At 34.4% G+C, this 24,347-nt stretch overlaps 2 protein-coding genes across 3 annotated transcripts in view; both read left to right on the forward strand.

Annotated features, from left to right (window-relative positions):
- The window catches only part of SPDL1 (spindle apparatus coiled-coil protein 1), a 367,882-nt gene that overhangs the window by 187,841 nt on the left and 155,694 nt on the right, over nt 1-24,347 (forward strand). The window lies entirely within an intron of this gene.
- The window catches only part of DOCK2 (dedicator of cytokinesis 2), a 221,710-nt gene that overhangs the window by 144,002 nt on the left and 53,361 nt on the right, over nt 1-24,347 (forward strand). Inside the window, exons 30-32 of the mRNA XM_075511018.1 lie at nt 9,653-9,731; nt 23,274-23,374; nt 23,476-23,534. Of these exons, the coding sequence (XP_075367133.1) occupies nt 9,653-9,731; nt 23,274-23,374; nt 23,476-23,534 (239 nt within the window). The remainder of the gene's footprint in view (nt 1-9,652; nt 9,732-23,273; nt 23,375-23,475; nt 23,535-24,347) is intronic.

Genomic DNA, 24,347 nt, shown 5'->3' on the forward strand with positions numbered 1-24,347 from the left:
GCTGATCTGTTGTATTCAAGTAACTCCTTTGATCTCATTTTCCTCTGGGAACTTTTGACTGGCCTAGGCATACTTGACAGAAATGCAGCTGTTTTTCTTAAGGGCTTGAATTTTCAGGGGGTCAGAATGCATTTACACATAGGCTTATGGCATATTGCAGAACTTTGTAATTTTAATACATGAAAAAGTATTTTAAGCAACAAGTATAAATGTCTAATGAAAATATTCTTTTATGCACACATGCACAAAAGGGTAAATGAAGTATTATAACAAGTTCAAACAGTTTGTCCTATTCAGTCATTGCTTTAATCATGTAGAGTAATAAGATGTGTCCTTGGACAGTTTGTTTTTGTTATGAGACTAAAAATGTCCTTGCTGAAATGCAATTTCCCTGTTAATATAAAGTCCCTTTCAGAGGCAAAGGACATTTATTTATTTATTTATTGTTTTTCTTGCTGGCTATTTGGTACACAGTGTCTCAGTATCCTCAGATTTGTATCTCCTTTCCATTAAATCTAGGTAACTCTGTTTCCTAGTTGTCTTTCCCAGTCCCTACAAAAGTCAGTACTTGTAATAGAGCAAATGGCATAAGGTTCATCCTGGAAAAATGGGATAATGCAGATAAAGGGAAGAGGCAGTTGTTTCACTGTGGGTTGTAAATTTGCTTCCATGGAAAGTTACACTTCCAGCTGTGGCTGATATGTCTGACTGAGTCACTTAATGCTTTGCTGTCAGTTATAAGCCTAGCAGAGAACATCTCTTCCATCTGCAGGTGTTTGAGTCTGGTTGTGCCTGATGTAACCCTGCTTCTCAATCACTTGCATCTTTCTAGCACCAAATACTACAAGATGCTTGTTCTACACTAACTCTGCATGCTGCTCAGTCAGTAAGATAAACTATTTCTCCAGATACAACTTCGACTTGCATATAGAAATCTCTAAGGTACTTTGCTATGTGGCCTGTAATAAAATATTTTTTGTATGTTTTCAGGTATTTTAATTTTTGTAAAACATTTGGGAATTAAGACAATGAATTGTATTTTCCACTCTGTAGAACATACGTGCAAATGAGTAAAAAAATACCCACATAAACTGTTCTAAATATGTCACTACAGAAAAGACTGAAAATAGAAATTCAGTATTTATAATTTTCATCAGGTGTTGTAAGTGCTGTTGAGCAATCTTTCTGTGTTCCCCTTTCTGATGAGTAACTTTGGCCGGCACTTCATATCTTAAGAGTTTTTCAGGAAATTAAATATATACAATTTTCTTGTATTTAACATTATTTTGAAGTTATTTTCATATTTTTAAACAGCCACATCACAAAATAACCCTGCTGGTGTATTATGCATTTGCTGCATAATGGTCTTTTTTTTTAAAGCCATCATCTGCTGATTCAATATAACTTCTTCTGTATTGATACAGTTTTGGCTGTAAAGTAGTAAGCTCAAGTGAGCAGCAATTACACAAGAGGCAGATGCATAGCTGTCTGTACCCATAATTACAGATCATATTTTTAGCTTCAGAAAAAGCTAGGCTTCCCTAAAAGTAAAGAAGTTATGTATTCGGGACAAAAGGTATTCACTTGCTGAATAGTTTCAACAAGAATATCTGAAAAATCAAAAGTACATGTACTATGTTAAAATATAATGCAGGTATAGAGAAGAGATTTCAAATACAGAAAGCTTATATAAGGGGGAAAGAAAAAGCAAAGCCCAAATACTACATTTTATCTTTAAAGTTTTATGGTGAGATTATGAATAAAATACAGAGCTAATTAAAAAAAACAAGCAAACAAAACAAAACAATAACCAAAAACCAGAGATTGTTACCCACAGTATCCATTAGTTTCATGTAATTCTCCAATTTCAATCCTTTGACTTGTGAAATAATAAAAGTATTTCTAGAAATAGGCCCTAGAAACATCCATGACAACATGTTTACCAAAGTATCAACTCTGCACCATTCTTAGATATATAGAAATGAAGACTAAATGACACATACAAATATTACAGTAGGGTAAGTTACTGTCAACAGGTGAAAACCAAAAATCAGTGGAAGAATGGAGAAGTAATTTCACAATATCAATTAAAACTTCCTTCAAAAGTGAAGACCATGAGAGTTTTTATTAGTGTATGACATCCTGATATAACCATGTTAACTCATTACATTCATGTATACTAACTAGATTTCAGCTTTGAATCTTAACCCCAGACTTGATCTAGCACAAAAGACACTGTGTAATTTTTTTTTTTTTTTTAATTCAGAATATTTCTACTCTGCAAACAATTAGCTGGAATGCACAAAAATGACAGTAGACTGAAGTGAGAAGATACAATATAAGGAAAATTACTGAAAATACCTTTCAAACTAAGTTACTTATATCAGAGTCCATTATGACAGCTTTTTGTATGCTTAGTTTTCAAGCTATGAAGTTTCTTAAAGCATGCTAAACATCACATTTTCAAAAGAGTTTGGCATAATGTGTACCTAATATGCAGCTGTGCAAATGTATTTTGATTCCTAAATGGGAGATAAGCAGTCTTTAAAACATGCTTTAGGTAGATACTGAAGGAAAAGCTACATACAAAGAGGCTGTTGGCAAAGTCAAGAGATCTCAAATGGAAACTTCAGTTGTATAGCATCAAAGAAATTACTCATTCTTGTCTTTCTCTAGGTGTTGTTTTTGTACTGCTGCCAAATTAACTCTGATACATTATAGCATGTATTATTTTTGAATGCTTGGCATAGCTATTCAAGGTACATTTTCAAATAACACTAATAAATAAAATGAATTGTACATAACAATTTATAATTGAGACAAGAGAAGCTGGTTAGCAGTTATTTTTAAGCAGTTATTTTCTGACCATGCTATTTGAATAGACTCTCTGGCTGTACATTGAAGAAGAATTTAGGAAAATTACAATTGCTTTGTCATTAGAATTCAATATGAATGGTACAAAAAATTATTCTTCAGTCTATAGTGATACTGAGTTGACACAGAGGAGAAATATGGTTAAATTATACTACTTTCTTTGCACCACTGGCCATATTTTTCCAGTTACCATGGGATTGGATTGCTTCCTAAGAGTTGCCGTTATTGTTCTCTTAATAACTAGGTTTCACACAGCTACAAGGTTTTTAAACAGTGTTTCCATCTTGCATTGCCCTTAATTTCTAAACCAATGATAGCTTGCCACGTTATAAGGAGATAATTTCTGCTGTTGCTTTATAAAGATTTTGGTTATTATCTTTTCACCTGTTTTCTCAAGCTTTCTCCTGCTGCTCTGTTTTCATTACTGAAATAGTAAATATATATTTTTAATCTCTCCTGTCACACTAATTGCTTGTCTGGTCTCTCTTCTGTGCATTTTATGTCTTCCAGGTTTAGTTTTAATTGCTGATAACTGTTTCAGACATTGACAATGATCAGCATTTGGGATTGGGTCTGACCCACTTTGCTAGTCTCCTCTTTATTTAACATGCCTCCTTCTAGCTTTGCACACGAGAAGGAAGAGGGAAGATGACAGAAGCCTACAAGAGAATCAGTTGACTTCAGCTGGTTTTACTTTGTGCTTGCTTCATGTTAAAATACTGATCAGGTGTCTTCCGCAAAGCACTTTGAGGATGCTATTATCAAGTCAACGTAAATTATGTGGGAATATTATTTCAGCTCTGCAATTCCCTACTTCAGATTTCACGTACTTGGCATACTGGCTGGCAAGACCATGTCTATCAGAACTCAGAAAAGATCTTCAAAATAATAGTCAGTGCATTTCCTAGGCTTTGAAAGAACTCCCCTCATATTCCTCATCTGCTCAAGCAGAGGATTCACTGGTGAAAGTGCTGATTGATCAGCCTTTGGAGATGACAAAAAAAAAAAAAAAGCATGCCAAACTGAAGTTAGCGTAACTCTTTCTGACTTTAATTTGTGGACCAAATTCTGTGAAGGAAAAGCACCTAGGGTTTGTGGGAAGGAGTTCTAAGTTTTAAAAACTGTCCATGTCTTCACTGGTTTTGAGATGTGATTTAAAAAAACCCATATATTCCAGCATTTTAATGGTTTCTTTCAGTAAGAGCTTTCACAACAACACAGGAAATAATATTCTTTTAAAGCTTATCTCTATTTTCCTGTGTCTGATTATCTAGTAGAAGTTTGTACTTGATTAATTTTTTCCACCTGTCATTACATCAGTGTAATCACAGCTTTAGAAGACATAGCAAACATGAGTTTGAGTTGGTGCTCATAAATACCTAGGTGAACTAATTCAGCCTTCACCTCAGTATCTGGATTACTCATCTCAAAGTTGAAGCAGTGAACTCCTAAATTTTAGAGTCTTGTGAACTTGAAAAGACATTGAAGAACATCTCACTGCTGTTGGACCACAGCTTTAAAAGAATTCATGTGTAAGAGCCTGAGGAAAAGGTCAGTTCATGATTTTGGGAAGGTTTATAATTCTGTAGGTAATTTAGGCACCTTTCACAAAATAGTTTTGTGGACCCTGAAGTGTTCTGTGTCTGAAACTAGGTGCAGAAAAAGGCCAGCTTTTGCAAAGCCACCTAAGAACAGGCAATGTCAATTTAAGGGGTTTGTGGGTTTGTTTTGGTTTGGTTTACTGTAATAATCTCTTTCTTTTATGCTGCAAGGAGCTGATGCACTAATTCTAACTTGTTTGCTAAAAATAACTTGGAGTTCCAGATCTATATTTTAGGTTTATCACCTATTTGCACTTCAAAAGCAAGGACAATATGCAGACCTATTCTACTGTTAAATAGAGAGTCATCATCTTCTAAGGAATAGCCTTGAAATCCTACTTTAATTAACAACATGTTGTTTATGAATACAAAATTGTTTCTTTGCTCCATCTCAGTCCCTCTGTTTTATTTTGTTTGAGGGAGAATAAGTTTCAAATAAAATTTTTATCTAAGGATGACTTATACATTTTCAGCTTTGTCTGTCTTAAATTATTTATATATGTTACTTACAGTACTATTTTATCCGTATTTAGGACATACATTTAAGTATTTGAAACTAAGTACCATTGCACAGGATTCTATTCATTGGGCTTTCTTTCAAGCCAAAATTGGAAAGGAATTTCTCTGACAACACAATAAAGCAAAACAGAAGCAGCAGGAAATTTAGAAAGGTAAAGAAGATAGCAGCAGTTGAACCATGGTGATTCTGTTGCTGTCCTAAGCCAAAACCTTGCCTTTTTATACCCAGATTAAGCCTAGAGACTTTGGCCTTTGAAGACCATCCATAAATCTTCAGGCTGAAGAGATTGGTATGGACTGTAAATTAGAAGCATCAATCCCCATAAACTCAGGAAATATCATGGAAATTATTGTGGGCAAAGGAATTTCAACAATTTTAGATCACAATTATTTAAATTTATGAGAAATTAATTCCATATTAAGTAACTGTAGAAAAGTTATCATAATTAAACACATGAAAGAACATATTTGTAGCCCTGTGTGATGATTAAAATTAAGGAAAAATGTGACAAGAGGAGAAGTTTAAACAGAAAAAAAACACCTAATGACATTATCTGTATGAGAAATCAAGATCCTGTCCTTTGGTCAGTCTAGGTCAGGCTAAACTTGCAAAGCTAAACTGAGCAGCAATCCCCAAGTTCAGATAAAAAATAAGCTCCAATGATCTGTTATAGAAGCAAGGGAAATTAAGTTATATTACACTGTGACAAGATAATACCTTTCAGTAATATTTCTCAATAACTTCTTCTGAAGTCAGACAGTACACACTGTGTTTTTCTGAGCTGTTCTGGGGCACGCTTTTTTACCATCTCTTTTCTAGCTGTATCTTCTCCATTATGTCAGTTATAATTGATAACTGATGTTATAAATAATCATGTAAGGAATGATGACTTCTTCAATCAACTGACTTTAAATCTGTCCTCTTGGAGAAATGTTTAGTTCTTTAAATAGGAATATGAACTCAGTAATAATTAAAATTATATTTTCTCTTGTTTTCATCAAAATCTCAAAGTGTTTTTTATAAGTATGTTTAGCTTCATATTTGTGGCTAGTTAATTAATACCCCTTTTTGGTGAAAGAGGAGACTGAGGCATGTAGAAACGAAATCACTGAGGTAGGACAGCATTCCTGGCATTGGCAGGGGCCAGGAATAGAATTCAAACCTACTGCCTAAGTGACTTCCAATGACAGAAATAGATACACCCTTTAGGCCAAATACAAATGCATGAAAATATTTGGAACTTGACAGCCTGGAAGTATTGCATGCTTCCTGCAAATGTGTCATTCCAGTATGTCAGATAAAAATATCTGTGAGAATGAAAGGGATATTCACAGAAGATAGCTTACATATAATTATATTGTATAGAATCCTGTAAATATTTTTAATATTATCAGTAATTTTTCCTGGACATTAAGTACCTCAGTATTTCTCAGGTGTCCTTGGGGCTTTTTATGTATGGATAACATTAAACCACAAGCTCTTCACAAAAATTTTAAAATATGACACACAAGAAATATGTCCATATTATGAAATAGATTTGCACTAATAAATGTCATGTGCGTGTGTTATGATTATTTCTACTGTATCTTGCATTATATTCCTGTGCTAAAAGACAAAGTACCTAAAAGTATGGTTTTTTTTTTAACGTAAGACAAATTATCAGCACCATACCAGATTCTGCCCAAAGAGGATATTTAGGTGACATGTTTCACCGTAGGTGGTGGAGTAGTGTGCAAATATGCAGAAGCTGGGAAATGAAAGAAGTCTCAAAAATGGAGGCCACCCTGTCCTACCCCAACAAAAGACTTTCCGAGTGAAGGGAAATGCTACTCTCTGAGCAGCTGGAGCTGAAGAACTTGATTACATGAGTTGGCAAGAAATATACTTGGTAAATCAAAAGAGAATGTAGAGCAATATAGTTCTACAGAAAAGACATGACGCTAAAAAGGCCTTGACCCAGAACTCCTACTCGGAAGAGTAATGGGGATGCTGATAGACAGAATAACATGTGGGTGTCCATGATTCTGCCTAGCTGTGTATTTTTTTTGTACTGTCTGAAGTAGAACATTCTTTTTAGAATCCCCTTTTTTTGCAAAATCTTAAACTGTTTGTGTCAAGCATCAGGCAGTTTTGTAGAGATAAATGTATCCCTGTGAGTGAAGTGTTAGGGAAGAATGTGTTTATTTTCTTGTGGGTAGTGTGGGGCAGCTTGCAGAAGAAATCACATTTTCCAGAATGATCACATAAAAGGCTGAAAAGAAAGTACAATAGCCTGTTCAGACCAACAAGGCAATTCTGTGATTACACAGAGGTTATTTAGGAGAGTGGTGATAGCCTGCAAGAACAGTATTGAGCAAAATTAGGTTACTTGAACTTGAGATGATTTGATGACACTCAGCATTTCACAGATCAGACCCTTAATTCAGATGGCAAGATTAGCTGAGCTAGTGTTAGAAGATTAGGTCAGACTATGCCCTAGACCATTGGAAAGCAGCTCATCTGAATGGGTGGGATGATGCAGTAGAGCAACACAGCACTCTTAGAAGTCCATTACCTTCCAATGCCAGAGTTATTGTAGTAAAACTGTAGTGTTCCTCTGATCACATTAAAAAAAAGGACTTGGCAAGATGTAACACCATGTACAAATTATTTTATTTCCTTGATCACATCAGCATTACAGAGGAATGTTATGTGGATGGAAAGAAAATATTCTTTAGGTTTTCACAAAGAATTTTTTCCTCATGGAAAACCATAATCATAACAAAGGGTTTCAATCTAGCCAGTCCAGTTATTGCCCTAATGAAGCAGTGTGCTTCTTTGGACTATCACTTAGTGGTTAAAGAGGACTCCCTGTCATAAGCCCGCCAAAAGCTGAAATTTTGCTTTACCTCCCTCATTAAGAAACTGAATTTAGCCCTCGCAATTTTTTTTTTTTTGGTGGTGAGACTAAAATTCATTTCACTGACTATTCTGTTTCTAGTAGTGGCTCATAAACGGCTGCCTAGGGAACAGTATAACAACAGAGCTGGGAAGAAGTAACGCTTTTTGTTGTGTTCTCCCAGCCTCCAGTGACCAATGACATTTAGTAGTCCTCCTTTCATTTTTGTCTTTAATGTGTCTAATCACTTTTGAGCCAGTATAAAATTCAGGCATTCACAGCATCCTGTAGAAATGAGTTGCGTAGTTGAGCAAGACTAACATAAAAACTATCTCTTTTTGCTTATTTTGAATGCACATTCTGATTTTTTTCAGTGCTCTCCATGCTTGTATAAGAAACCGTGAACAGTAAGTCTCTCATCTCTATGGTGCTTTCGATTTTATAGGTTCTACCATATCCCTCCTCAGTCACGTAGTGTCCCCTGATTAAAGAAACTAGGTCTCAGGCACAATCCATTAAATGGGTTTGATCATTTCTTTGTCACATTTATTTGCTTGTTTTCTTCTCTCTTTTTTTACTTTTTGTATCTGTTTATCTTTGTGAGATGGGAGACCAGAACACCACACAGAATCCAACACAAGGATGCAACATTTCTTTGACAGTAACATATGGATGTCCTGTGGTCTCTTAATCTTTTGCTAATAATTCTAATTATTGAATTATTGCTTTTTCTGATGCTACTAAACACTAAGATGGTGGGGGTTTTGTGGACCTGTCTGTTATAACTATTAGATCTTTCACCTGGTTGGTGATAGCTAGTTGCCAGTCAGTCACTGTATTTCAACAACTAGGATTGGTTTTGCCTTGTGTTCACCTCTTTCAGGTTGCAGTATGTTTGCCCTCACAGTGTTTCCCGCAGAAATATTTCAACTTAAAACTTTTAAAAATGTTGCCTATGAAGTAGAGGAAAATGGATCGCTTGTTTTCAAAATTGTAAATTGAATGAAACCGAATTATTTAAATAAACTTTATAAATATTTAGAGATACAATTGATTTTTGTTTTACAAATGTACTGTGCTGGAAAGTTAGACAAAGAAATTAGCTTTAGAAATGTGACTTAATCTTGCTGCATTAATAACGAGCATAAATAGGTGCTGCTTTTCAAGCTAGAGGGATAGTGTTCACACTCTTCCTCTTGGAAGAAATAACTGTATTTTAACTCAGCTTTGAATGTGTTTTTATAATCAACCTGAGGAGGAAGACAGGCAGAGGTGTCATCCTCCCCTCACCACCTGTGAGAAAACCAAAAAGCTGCACATAGTATCTTTTAATTGGGAAAATGCAGTGGCAGCTCCTAACTAATAATGTAAGTACAAGGAACTCTTTTAGCTGTCAAACCCATGAGGAGGAGGCAATAACACTCTTGTATATGACTAGGTTTTGTCACACAGAAGGTAAAATTGTGTTTGAAAGAATTGCTCTCTCTATTAAGAATGCAATGCAGCGTGCAGCAGAGGAAAAGAAATTATATTGTCTGAATTTTTCAATGGAGATCAAGAAACTTCTTGACAATCATGTGCTTAAATTCTTTTATGTATAACAGACTATAAATAACATGCCATTGCACAGAATGTAATCTGCTGTGTTCATGTATATGTGAACTTTACTCCTTCTAGTGCGTTCAGTGTTTAAATATGTGTCCATCAATATCGCATATGGTTGGAATAGATTCCCAGAGATTACATTTATTTATCTGTATCATTGCTTTTCTTTTTTAGGGTGTTCTTGAGAGCCATCAACAAATTTGCAGAGACAATGAACCAGAAATTTCTGGAGAATATGAATTTTGAAGTCCAAGTAAGTGTTTAGGCTTTTTAGCTGAGTCGAAGTAGTATGTGCAGGTGTTATCATTCTGGTCTATTAGAGCCCCTTCTGGTGCTTTAGATCAGTATCAAAATGACTGTTGATTTGAGTTTGGCAGGATTAAGCCATCTTTGATATGACATGAAAATCGTACTCTTATTATTTATGATAAGGCACCCAAACAGAGTATTTTGTACTGTGATTCTCTCAGAACTGGCAAGCAGAAAACTCTTTATTTTTCTTAGCTAGCCAAGTGTATTCAGAAAGGCAATCTTTGATGTAATGCATGTAGCCTTTATAATGTCACTGCTATGTAAGTAGGGCAGAAAGAGCTTAACTTTGATTGATTCCTAGAGTATTTAGCACTTAGAATTTATTTTTATTTTTAAGTTGTAGTCTTCCCTGATGATTCTATCTTTATTTATTTATTTTCCTTTGTTTTTTAGTAGTTCTTTCTGAAATAATTTAAAATTAAGGGGTTTTTTTTAGTTTGTTCAATATCATTCTTTATAACAACTAATTGGTCATGCATTTTACCATATGTTTGGCTTGCTTCAGATAAAAATGAAAATGTCTGTAGTTTTCAATTCATTAAATTGTTATTAAAATGTAAATACAGTTTTAGAATCAGGATTTCTCACTTAATGCTGCCTTCTTATGTTATGTGCTATAGATAGAAAACACACTAACAAAGTATAGTATGAAAAATTATACTATTTCACTCTTTATATTAACTGCAGTTAAGAGTAAATGTTTTAACTTCAAAAATGCTTCCTTATTAAAAAAATCTAATCTGTTCATTAGATAATAACTTATTGACCCTAACTGTGGAGTTCAGAGAAAGTTCAGGGCTCTGCCTTCTTGATTTCTTGGGGTTTATATTTTCTGGTTTATCTTGCAACTTGTGCTCTGGTCTAAGTGATTCTACTCTACTGCATGTGAATGTTTAGGATTACTATGCTAAAAACTGCTTGGATATTGGTGTCTCGGTCCTTAACATAAAATACCTCGGTCACAAATAGCTACAGAGCCGTTATGTAAGTGGCCACCCAGGAAGAGTTTAAAAGACAATAGTAAAAGGAAAGGTAAAAGGTAAAACAATCAGTTCATACTCAATTACAATGGCCTCCAAGTATGAAATGTAGAGGTTTTTCCTCATTTATCTCATTAAAAATTTTGTACCTTCAAAAGATGTGACTTTACAAATGTATATATGTACAATGTTAATTAAGATTTTTGAATCATAGGGAAAGATGTTTCTTCTGACAGACTTAAAATTCCTTTTTAGTGAATATCCCTGCTGGAAACTCTCAAATCCTTGACATATTTATGATGTAATGTCTCTTGGACTATTTCAATTTATTAACAACCAATTTGTAACCTATCATTAAACACTTGATCATTTTTACTGCACAATGTGTCAGTAGTTTTTAAAAGCAAATAAAATAATTGTGGTGGACATCGGTATGTGTAGGCTACCAAAACCACGCAGACTACTATAAAAACTGTGTATCTGTCAAAATTTTATTAAGGTGTACGCTGCCTCTTTCAAATGTTAAAGCCGCAGTCTAAACCTGGAACTTTTATTTCAGATAAGTTTCTTGTGGCAATTCTGTGCATTCCAAAATGTTATCAAACAAGCAGGGATGTTGTAGTTCAACACTGAACCTTGTAGTTCAAGGGAATCTGTTAATGCTTGCTCTTTTATTCCTGACTTGTCAAATATCTGGAGGCTTTGAGTAAGCTAAACATTGTTACAGTAAATAAGTAGTGCCATCTAAAGAACTGTAGTACCCTTATAGTTTTCACAAGAGACTTAAAAGTAGAAGTCAGGGAGATACCTTACTTTTCTTCTATGAATAAAAGCTCTGAAAACCTTCTAACAGTACCCTAAATATATCTATTAAAAAAGCTGTTACCGGACTAAAGGAGGTCTGAATAATGCAAAGCATATTGTCTAATTTTCTTAATTAAAAATTAAAATTTGGTTTCCCACTATTATCTATACATATTCAGATCATTGATAGCTGAAGGTTTTAATGTTTTAAAGGCTCTTTTACTGTTTTTCATATTGACTTTTTTTTTTAAATCTATAAATCAGTGTCTTGCAACTATTCAGACTGTGAAAACTTGAATATAGAGAAGCACTTAAAACTAAAAATGTTATTAATTGAAATGAGAAACTTGAGAGGTCCTTTAGTGGACCTTCTTCATTTTCTGAGGATCAACTTTATCCAAATAATTTCTAACAAGAATTTTGCTTAACTATTCTAGAGCCTTTTATGGTAAAAGAGTAGTCTGTGTCTTTCCTAAACATACTATATTATCCTTAAAGTTACAAAATTTTTTAAAAATGCTCTAAAGCACTGAGGCAAAATGGGCAGGAACAAATAGTAAGGGGTGGAAGGAGGAATAACATCAACTAATTTTTCTAATAAAAACTTTGTCTTTTGAAGTCATAGCTTAAATCTTCCTACTCTGCAGTATAAATCCACATCTCTTTGTCCTGTCCTTTCTGACTGTGGAAAGTTTGGTCTTGGACATGTAATTTTTCATGTGGATTGCACTTACTTGAATTGTTCTCTAATAGCATGGATACTGAAGTCATTTGCTACAGTCCAAGAAAATTTTTCTACATCACTAGAAAATGAGCAAATGACAAAAAAGAGAGAAACAATATTTTTTTTATATATATCAATATATCTTGGCTGTAAGCAAACATGAGCAGTGGTTAACTCAAAGTGAATGAGAAACTTTTATACTTTATAAAATAGTTCACTTTACAGTTTCAGCCTCTGGGGCTGTTATTCTTTTTAGATTTAATATTTGGTTTTCCTCAGTTGTTTTGGAGTATTTTTAGTTAATAAACAGAGAAGCAAGCCTTCTTTGTGCAGCTGTTGCAGTGCTTGTATGTTTTTATTTTAGCAATTAAGGTACCAAAAGGCTAATATCATAAAGTAGCTCTTGTTTTAGCAGCTGCTTTGCAAAAGAAAACTCTGTTCCATTATTATTTATCCATTGCTTCATTGTTAGGCTTTTTGGATACAGAATAGTGATGAGAAACTAAAGCGAACTTTGAGATGCAGTTTCCTTCAAAGGCGAGCAAATCTTTGGGATTTCTTTGAGGTGTCTGTATTTAAAAGAAAGTTAGGAGTTTTAAAGAAACATTTGCTTTAATGAAAATAAGCAATACACTCATGTTCCACAGGGAATGTAGTCATTGCCAAAAACCATACAATAAGTCTGCAGATGGAAACAAATGCTGGTATGTTATTTCTCTAGTATTCACTTCAAACAATTTGATAATAAATGTTACAGTGCAACAAAAGTATCAGTGGGGGAAAACTGGCAATTGATGGAAGCTCAACATCATTGAGCTGCATTCAAAACTTCTAACCAGTTTGGAATCTCTCTGTGTAGCTATATTTCTATTTTTATTTGTATGCATATAGAAAAATTATGATTTGGCACAAAAACTTTACTTTTGTTATTTTGATCTGGGAGAAAACTTGGAAGTAGCATGTGTTTCAATTTTGTTAAGAGCTACAGCCTGATAACCACATGGCTTGTTCATTTCCATAGTCAGCCCTCCGGAGCGAGGGCAGCCCACTGGGCATTCCTAACCTCAGGTGCATTTTGGTCAGATCCTTGAGTCCACCATAGGAGGAGCTGAGTATGCAGGAAAAAGAGCCACAGTACACACCAGCAGGTTCCCTTATGACTATAAACAGCGGGCCAGGTATTGATTACAGTAAATCTAGGATATGCTTCCTAAAACCAGAATTGAGGCAATCACATACCATGGAGTGCAGCCTAACCTCAACTCTTTCCATTGGGCTCTTTTTTCAAATTCCAGGAAAAAAATGTGATTTTGAAATGTGCTTCTGCTATTGCTGAACCTGACAGAGATTTTAGTGAGCTCGTTTGATATGCTTTACAAATAATGTCCAGCTGTTTCACTTGATATGAATAGGAGTTGTGCAGCTAAATTTAATCTAACTTTTGAAAGATGCTGTATGCGTGTCACATAAGTGACTACTACACATCTAAAAACTTAAGTAAATTATTGCGTATAGAGTTTCTGTGAAACAAATGGATTTTCATTAAAAAAAAAAAGCCCAAAACAAGAACTGTTTATTCAAAGGTCAGTTATTTAGTATGCAACAGCCTTCAGGCAATCTAGTCTCCTTTTAGGGGTATGTCCCCTGTTGATTTTCTGTTTTCAAAGAAAAAGGGATGAGTAAAGTTCAGATCGTTACTGAGCATATGCAGCAAGAACAATGTCTCAAGAATTTGGAAGCTAAACCAGAGGCAACTATTTTAATATTCCTGATTAAAGGTAATTTGAACTATAGAAATAGAATATATTGGGATGGGGAAAATAGAGTAGCATATTGGTGAAGATTTAAAAAAAATAGTTACATCTTTAGGTTCTTTGTAAATGAGCGAATGATTTATACTGTTTGTAGGATGGTGTTTTCAAATCTGATTATTAACAAATAGTTGAAGAAAAGTCTTAATTTAAAAAATAAATTTAAAAAAAACAATTTAAAGCACAGTGAAGTAGATCTGAGGATTTTTCACTTGGCTGAGTGATTACATGGCAATATATAGTAGACAACGTAACCAAACAAAACAAGTAGACTGAAGTAATAGAGCAACTAAAAAAGAGTGTTTTAAATCTAGACAAAAGCAATGAAGAAATTTTTGCTACTCTGTTGAAGGTTTTTAAATGGAGGAAAAAACGTTCCTGGCCTTTTTCTTGTTTCCAAAGCAAAATTGCTTTTTTTTACTCATTATGTGATTCGGGCAGAAAGGAAAGAAGTGGTACCATTTAGGACCTGTGAAAGGATGTGTTATATCTGATGAACAGTGGTTACAATCTTTAAGTTTAAAACTCTGCATAAACTTAAAGTCATAGGTTCAATGATGAAGCTGTTATATACCTCAGAGACGAATACCAAAACTATGCACAACACAGCAGCGATGGGCTGTTAAATTTTCTGCCTGAGTATGTAATAAGTTTGGTTCACTGAGTCCATCTATGTAGAGAGCCCTTTTTTAAATTCCAGTGCTTTGACACTGAGATTGTCATTGCGGTGGTCAGGCAGGAAGCGCCAGAGCTGCTGTTTGCGTTGAGAATCATTATTCTTAGAGGTAATTAAAGTCACCTGAGATTATGTGCCTACTGGGTGAGGAGGTGGTTTTCTCTGCTTTTTTTTGAGTTTTGCACGCAGAGTTTACATGCTGGATGCATTCAGATGTATGTCAGTGACTGTGAGAAAACAAGCCATAATTAGAGATTGCATACAGCAGGTATTCTCCAATGTCATAATACAGCAAAACCTAGAACAATAAAGGACTAGCTAAAAGGCATTTGTTACAGAATATTTACTATTGTGGTAAGACCAAATTGTTAACGCCAGAGCAAATAATTTTACAGGAGAGAAGGGAATGAATTTTCATTAAGTGATTGACCAAAAATAAACCATGAAGCAAGAATGAATGAGGGCTCACAAGATTCATGGTACCTTAAGTTTGCAAATGGATATAGTACCAACAGGGAAAGAATCTTGCATAATACATTAATGTGCATTCTTTGGTACTGAAATTAAACTGGAACATGAAGATTTAATACACAGAAATCTGGAGTTTCAATAGGAATTACTGGAATAGGTAAAAAACTTTCAATATTTAGCAGTTTATATTCTATTCCTGTGTCTGTGTTTGAAATAGGTTATTGACTTGCATTTATGTTAGACATAAACACAATTGTGTATTGAAAGAGATTATCTAGAAAGGCTACGAAATATTTCTCACTTAAAGATTCTAAAGAATGGATTCAACAGACATCTGTCTGAAGCAGTTTAGCAGATCTTGCCTTGGGATATGGAGCTGAATTAGCTGACCTCTCAGGCTTCCTTCCAGATATATGTTCTATGTATACAATTAGGAAAAGTTCATTGAAGTGTAAATCATGTCATTGAAGGTTTGCAACTATGGAAATAGTTTAAGAATCTTTATTCAGAATGGAAATACTAGGATAGTGTAAGGAGATACATTGATGGTATACAAGAAAAACACAAAAAATAAATTAGGAAGGCAGGTCTGAGGTTAGACTTTTTTCTGAAGGCCATGACAATATATGTCTTAATGGTGTTTAGCTTTTTCTTTGGCTTCTTTGTTGCATTTTGTGTCAATAAAAAGCCTTATCTGTGTGATTGTAAATTGCTTATATTTTATCTTTTCCTCTTACTTTTTTGTGTTTGCTTTTAGCATTATACTTATTTTTAATAATATTCGTAAGGATTCTATTAATTGATTGCAGAACTGTCTCATCAGCCAGCCAGTATCCACACTAATTGCCACATATTGGTGCTCACTAGTCAGGATCATGTTATCTAGTTGTAAGAGGATTTGTGTCTCTGGTTGTGGGTTGGCTTTGGTGTTTGGGCGTTTTTTTGCAGGGGTGGTGTAGGGTAGGGTTGGCTCTTTTTCATTACCGGCTTCCACTAGTAAAGACAATTTTGCTTTGGAAATAAAGCCATTGCAGGTGATTTCAGTTGTGTTCAACATAGCATTTTAAAGGAGATTGCAATGTTGGCATTTTTGCTGTTTTGTATCAAGTAACAATTTTTTAAGCATTTGCCAATTTCAAATGCAGAGATCAGACAACCTGTCCAGATAACTGCTTTACAGCTGTGCTTTTGCCAGGTAGCAGAACAGCCGCACCATAATAATATGTAAATTCTGGATTTATGATGTATGTGTTGAGATGGGTTCTTCAGAAGAGACTTAACAAACAAACAAAAATATTAAAAATTGTAGAATATATTTTGGAAAAAAAATGTTCCCTGAAAGTCACCCTGGTTTCTTGGGTTTAATTATAACAAAAACTTTGTGAGGTCTGTCTTTATGCAATATATACATTCATGGTATCCTCAATAAATGTCTGAGAATTATATTTCATTTATGGTAAACAGGACAATTCTGGGACTTTGCAGTACACTTCTCTTTCACCTTTTGTGGTAATTGTACCATCTTATTCAATCAAAAAATGCTAATTTCATTTGACTGAAAAATTCTGTGTTTCAAGACAAAATATTATATGCATACCTCAAGGGTAGCCCCCAGGGTGTCAAATAAGGGTGAATAATCAGGGAATAACGTGGCTTTCCATAAGCAGTCTAAATACCTTTACCCCAAAGAAAAAGTGTCTTTGTACACCCGTTTCTATTTTATACTGAAGAACATTCAGCTAGTTGATTTGCCATTTATTTGATTCACAAGGATTTCAAGGAAGCAAATATTTGACAGTAGTTCAGTTTTTAAGCTGAATATTATCTGTCCATATGGATATAGAGATGTAGGTATGAAATAGAAAAGTACGTTCAAATGTGAATTAACATTTTCTTTGTTGTTATATAGAAATACAATAATTAAATGACCTTTCTATTTACCAGACATGTCTTAACTGTCAGCAGTTTCCTTATTTTTATGAATGCAGAAATAGGAAAGAAGTTTTTATTTCTTTTTTTTGCGCCAGCAGAAATCTCTTTTTCAGCTTGCAAATCATAGGTTTTCCCTCTTAATTTTATTTAGTTTGAATGAAACATAAGCCAGTCTTCCATCAACAGAAAAATGAAGTTAATATTTAATGGTTCACTTCAAACTTCAAAATTTCAGTTAAATTTTCCAGTGTGCATATTTACCTTTATAGAACCTATTTAGACTTTGTATGACATTTTTTAGTTTCCGTTAGTAGCTGATGTCATTAGCTAGGTATTACCTTTGTCTAGGAGAACAGCCTTTTCACTCTGCTGTTACTGTCAACTCAATGAGCTTTGGTATTAGAAGTCTTGCTCTGTGTAGTGTTTCCATTAAGCAACTAAATATATCAGCACTGTAATGCAGTCAGCATCTATTGCCACCCTTAATGCAACTTAATTCATTGAAATGACTTTTTTTGTGCAACATTCCTTTTATAATATTTGTGATTGGAGACGGCAGTTTCTGACACATTAGGGACAGGCAGGAGTGAACAAATAGAAACCATTTTGTTATGGTCAGGCATAGCTATCATAGAGTTTCTGTTTTGGAAAATACAGTGCTATTGATTCCTATTCCTTCCTACCCTTCCCCTCTGTTAGCAGTATTTTTACAGGGCATTACAAAGGATTATCTTTCTAAATCTGTACTGTATAGCAATTATAATTTCATATTAACCATCTATATTCCTGCCACAGAATTTTATTATAAAAGGCATAGTCCACATTCCATTATAACATCAGTCTGATGTAAAAGAAAATGCTTCTTCTTCATGTTTTTCCCATGTTTCTTGCGTGCACTAAGCACCATTAATAACTCAGCAGTAATGAAATGTATTTTAGCATCACAAACAGAATTGCGCAACTTATCTTTTATTTTAAATATTCAGTTAGAAACCCCCAAATCAAAAGCTTCACTGCATTACAAATATACAGGGAAAAATACACACAATATTGTGCAAAAATATAGGTATGATAGTGATAGACATTGTAGAAAAGCCTAGGAGATGGCTGATGCAGAAGTTAATAAATAATGCAACTATTAGAAAATTTAGCTAGCTGTGTTAACTATACTAGCAATATTAGAAATGTTGTATTTTTATATATATCATATCATTATATATTTGAGGAGTGGCTGAGGGAACTGGGACTGTTTAGCCTGGAGAAAAGGAGGCTGAGGGGAGACCTTATTGCTCTCTACAACTACCTGAAAGGAGGTTGTAGAGAGGTGGGTGTTGGTCTCTTCTCCCAAGTAGCAAGCAATAGGACGAGAGGAAATGGCCTCAAGTTGCGCCAGGGGAGGTTTAGACTGGATATTAGGAAATTTTACTTCACTGAAAGGGTTATCAAGCATTGGAACAGGCTGCCCAGGGAAGTGGTGGAGTCGCCATCCCTGGAGGTATTTAAAGGACGTTTGGATGAGGTGCTTAGGGACATGGTGTAGTGGTGGTCTTGGTAGTGTTAGGTTTACAGTTGGACTTGATGATCTTGAAGGTCTTTTCCAACCTATACGATTCTGTGATTCTGTGATATCGTGTTGTGCATTTGAAAATTACCAAACTTCAGAGTTTAAAGGTCATGTTTGATCCTTCTACCAACATATAGCTGGGTCTTCCTAGAGTGATCTATTATGGTAAGTAGTTGATTTTTTGACGTTCACCTGCAAATTTCTTTGGATTTGGGACTCATTGCTCAGAATGGAAAGAAATACACAAGATATAAATTCTGTAAAATTTTGCGTACATGAAACTAATTTTTACTGGATTTGGGAGTGCTCAGAGGTTTGGGATGTTTTCCAACATAGGAATGGTAGATGTCTGGAGTAGAAACTATTTGCAAGTATTTTACTTAAGTTGCATCATTAAGCAAGAAGCATATGACAAAACAAAGGAGAGAATGGGATTATGACATGAAAATCTTTAAAGACCAAAAATGAATAAAACAAACTTTTGTTGGTTTATATAATGTGCTGCATTTCTTCAAAGCTTCTGTAAACTTGTTTTCATTAACCTGAAAATTTTCTACCTTTGTTCTGTCCTTTTGAAGTACATGACCAATGCAAAGAAATTTTGGCAGAGGTCCCTGATGATTTATGAAAATCCTTTGGGATTTTCATAAAAACTGAGATGCTTTCTTTTCCACCTCAAAGATAACACTACACCTGTCATGAACCAGTCTGCACACAATAGGAATAAGGCCTAAATATTATGCTTGCAACTTCCAGAATTTATGATTTGTAACTCTGAAAATTATATTTGTTAAGACTCCACTTAAACAGAATGCAATGCTTACTTTACTTATTTTTAAATGTTTATCAGTTGGTGAGTTATTCTGAATTTTAGCTGTCACATTCCACTTATGTCTCTATTTAGCAATTTGTATTTTTCTAATGTGATGTTCTAAAAGAAAATGCAGAATAATTTTCGTGAAAGTTCATTCAGAATTTTAAGACTGCATGGTGCAGCCACGTGTGCTATCTTTTTTCTGTGGAGATTAATGAAAATATGTTAATATTCTGCCCCCTCCCCAATCAAATCTATTAATTTTTTTAAAATAAATTTTTAGTTCTCTTTGAGCAGCATTTACATGGAAAGTTTGTGTATAACCTTCTAATCAAAACATGGAAATCTAAAGTAATTTATCTTCCCAGGAGCATCTAAGAAATCATGATCAAATTTCATTATCTGTGGTTGATCCAATTAAGCAATTTATTTAAAACACAAGTTGCTATTCATTTATTTAAAATTGTATGTACTCAAAAGGCTCACAAAAATAGTAAAAAATATATGTTTCTTTTAAATTATTTAGTTTTAAGTGATGAAGTAATGTCTTCCAGTATGTGAAAGAGAACATTACTGGAGTAAAATCATCACATGTTGAGAATGTCATATATCCTGGAAATCAATGGATCATTTCTTATAAATGTTATTTAAAGGTTCGAAAAGGTTATTTATAGCTAACCTAGCTCAATAGCGATGGTAACTACATATAGTTTGCAACTATGCATACACACAGAAAGTTTATAAGTGCCATTTTCTACAAAATCAAAGTAATGAACCCAGTATCTATTTGAAATGTACTATGTCTGCTGGTCTCAAGGGGCTGAGCATGCTTTCACTGTATTTCAAGAAAAAGAAATTAAACAAAACCATCATCTTGTCTGTTAGGTTTTATGAAATGCTCGAATACATTTAGGATCTGCAATAATTTATCAGAAATTCAAAAGTCTTCCAAAGACTTCATGTTTCTCCTACATTATCAAAAAGAATTGAGCAAAGATGCCTGTAGAGAAAACAATGGCTAAAAAGTAGGCATTGGTGCAAAAGAGGCATTGGTTTCATAGGTGTGTAAGAAGGAGGAGACAGCAGTGTTCACTTTTGGTACTTATCCTGAAAAATCATCCAGACCTCCTCTTCGTTGTGAGATGGCTAGAAATTTCTTACTAAATTACTTCCACATTTTCCAATACGGCAGCTGTCAAATTTCCTAGGGGGAAGGCACCTCGTGTTTTCTGAAAAAAAATGGAATGAGATCCTCTTCTTTTAAGTTCCCTTAGCCCTTATATAGAGGGGCATTGACAGATGTGAAGCCCTCTCAGGTCGTGTGGTTAACACCATGCTCAGCCAGTTCAGTCAGCATGTTTTGAAGTGTTACAACATACTAGGCCAGCCTGTGTTGTTACTGTTAGATGCTGCATCACAGTAGGAGTTTGCAATGAATAATTGATAACTCATTACAGAGAAGGGTCACTTCTCAGCTCTAGCTTTGTCTCCCAGTACTCTGTCCCTAGCTGACAACTCAGCACTGGAGTTCATGTCAACAAGCAGCAAAGTGCACGAGTATCACACAAATCAGAGCACGAGAGCTCTGGTCCTCTCCTGTCACTGTGCTACTTCACTTCAGCCCTGCCACATGCTAGGTAACTGAATGTTCAAATGCAAGACATCTTGGAATGTTATTGTGGGCTTAAGAGAAAACAAAACAGGTCTCATAAGCATATTTTTTTGCATTTTAAAAACAGTTTCTATTGGCTTTTGCCATTTTTTACTTTTGAGAGATTACTTTGCCTCACAAGGTTTTCAAGTTAGTTTTGGTACTTAAAAGCTAGCAAGTCCTTAACTTGAATATGCTATTGAAATGCAAAGGATCATGTTTTATCAGCCATTGTAGGGTACTCTGAGGACGAAAGGAAATGTATTTTATAAAAAAGGATATTAAGTCTTTAGGGTGTGTCTCTGACAAAGGTGGCATTGAACTTGGAATTATTAAGTTAATAAATAGACCATTAACTGTAGTAATAAGGCTTCATTTTTCTCCCAATAATCTAGAATGATTTGAGAAATTTTCCGTTTTACTGGTGTAATTGACGGATGCAAAGTATATTCCCTACACATCAATAAATACAGCTTCTCAAGGGACTGAAAACTCTAAATTGGTCAAATTAATCTTTTAAGATCTTTGATAAGGGGGGAAAACAGGCCTTTCAGGACATAAATAACATTTATCCTGGGGAAAAAGGTTCTGAATTAGTATGTACTATTAGTATACTGTCAAAAATTAGACGTGGACATAATTTAAATGTTGGTATTAAGGGGGAAAAAAAGCTGCTGCCTTACTAGTGCTCATATTCAAATGTAGTTTTTAATAAGGCTGTGATTGGTTTGGGTGAATTCAGAGCATCTTTGAATGATGTAATATGTAACAGATTAATAACTGTCTCCAGTGAAATGCTACTTGAGTCTGTGTATCTGCACCAGGGATAACTATGCTCTCTGAACTGTAAATACTTAGACAGAAACAGCTCTCCTACGGGCTTTTAAATAAGCAAGTTTGCTAAGGAGAGCTTTAGTTGAGCCTCGAAGGGAGGAATAAATTAAATGTGGGATCTTCTTCACATTATAGAGGACGTTTGAGAATTTTATTTATTATAGGAAATGTCTGTATTTTGAGGTGTGGTTTTGTGTGTTGGTATCCGTTTTTCCTGGTTATTTGTGCACAAGAGAGTTTTCCAGGTTTAAAGGACAGAGGTCACCTAAGTTTTTGATGAAACATTGTATTTCTAGGCTATTTAGTGTGGATTCCCAACCTAGGGTTGTATTTCACCATACAAAATTAAGAGCTCTGTAATAATGTTATATGTTTTGTTTCCATCCTTTAAATTACCACTGAATACATTTACCACTGCCTTTCTACTGTCTCACTGATACCTACCACACATATTTTTAGATGCAGCTACGTTTTTAAAAGAAGTGTCTAAAGCCATTGCTGACTGCTTAGAAGCTTCTGAAAATAGTATTTACTTCCTTGAATTTCTGTTTCCTAGTAAAGTTTCTTTTTTCCCTTTCCATCTCTAGCATGTGAGAGAAGTACTTCATTTTGATTGTCTGGAGAACAAATAATTTGCTTTCAGAAATGAAGGGCTGTGCACTGGAACTATAAGGGGTTTTCTTCTAGTTCAAGTACATGACTCAGTACTATTAGTAGTTATTTAGGGATGTATTTTGTCCTTGTTTCATGTAGAGAGCTATTAACAAAATATATTGGAATTTCACACATACTGCTGTTGAATTAGAATCCAAAGAGAAGATAGTAGATGCCTTTTGAAGTATTTCTCAAATACAGTGTAATTACATTGGATGCCGGTAGCTCCAAGCTGTTAAGATTCACTGGCATGTAATGTATTTCACTAGTCCTGCTATGGTTCATGGTTTAATGTTGTTAGCTAATGAATCTCATATGAATCTTTTTTTAGCAATATTTATCCAGCTGCTGTGTTATTAAGAACAAATGTGTAGTAGTGGTTATTAAAATTCATCTTTCTTGCTTTTCTGCTAATTGCATAATTCTAATGATGTACAACTTTGCATAATATAAAAATCTCATATTGCTTGCATCGTTTGGTTTCATAAACTGTTCAGCCTTATGCATAGCTTAATATTATTCCTGCTTTTCTCAAAACTATTATAATTTTCTTATATTCAATTTACAGCTGTGGAACAACTATTTTCATTTGGCTGTGGCTTTTATTACCCAAGATTCACTACAGCTAGAAAACTTTTCCCATGCAAAATACAACAAAATCCAGAACAAGTAAGTACAAATGTATACATTCGCTTATGTCTTTAATTTTGTAGTAAGATTATGATAAAGATAATGATAAAAATACCTTTCTTTTTTTTTTTTTTTCCTAGATATGGAGATATGAGACGTTTAATTGGCTTTGCTATCCGTGACATGTGGTACAAACTTGGTGAGGAGGCAAATGAACTGAATTGCAACTGAATCCATAGCATATTGCTTGTTTCATTGAAAAATATCTGACATAAAGTGCTTTTGTAAATATTTCTGCTATTTGAACTTAAAATATGTTTTCACTCCTGCGATTAAGCTTGGAACTGACATGAGATACCGTTTGACTACTCCTTATTTTTTATTTCTAAGAGAACTCACAACCTTCTCTCAGATTTCAAAGACGGCTGAAATCAGAAGATTTCAGAAACCTTATTTTGCTGAAATTGAGAACCAGATAAGTTTTCCCTGAGGTTGCTGCTCAGTCTGAATCTACAGTCCCAGAAATTAGTAGGTTCAGATTTGGAATCTGTGTGGATTAAAGTTCCAAAATGTTTTTACATTTGTTGTACAGCCATGTTCTGCTACTGCTCCTTTCAGAGTTCACAATAAAGGGAACAACAATGTATTGTTCTATGAAAATATGTATTATAGAGGTTTTTTGAAATATACAATGAAGACAATTATGATTATACCTATGATTATATTTTGAAATGCAATCTGAGTGTCAAATTTCAGACAGTTAATCATAAAAAGACTAGACTTCATCAGTTTATTAACAGAGAGAAGACAGAGAAAAAGGCTTTACAACCATTCTGTCTGTTTGAGATCTCTTGGCCACAAGCCAGTTCTGTTCTTTTGTTCCTATGTGCCATTTCAGTGGAGTGCTGAGCATAAGCTAATTGCATTTTTCCCTTTCTCCTGAGGTCCTCATTGTTCTGACTCAGCTAAAATGCAGTCATTTCATCCAGGAAAACTTGTGTAGTGTCTATGT

Source organism: Mycteria americana, chromosome 8, assembly GCF_035582795.1.
Source record: "Mycteria americana isolate JAX WOST 10 ecotype Jacksonville Zoo and Gardens chromosome 8, USCA_MyAme_1.0, whole genome shotgun sequence".
Classification (NCBI taxonomy): Eukaryota; Metazoa; Chordata; class Aves; order Ciconiiformes; family Ciconiidae; genus Mycteria; species Mycteria americana.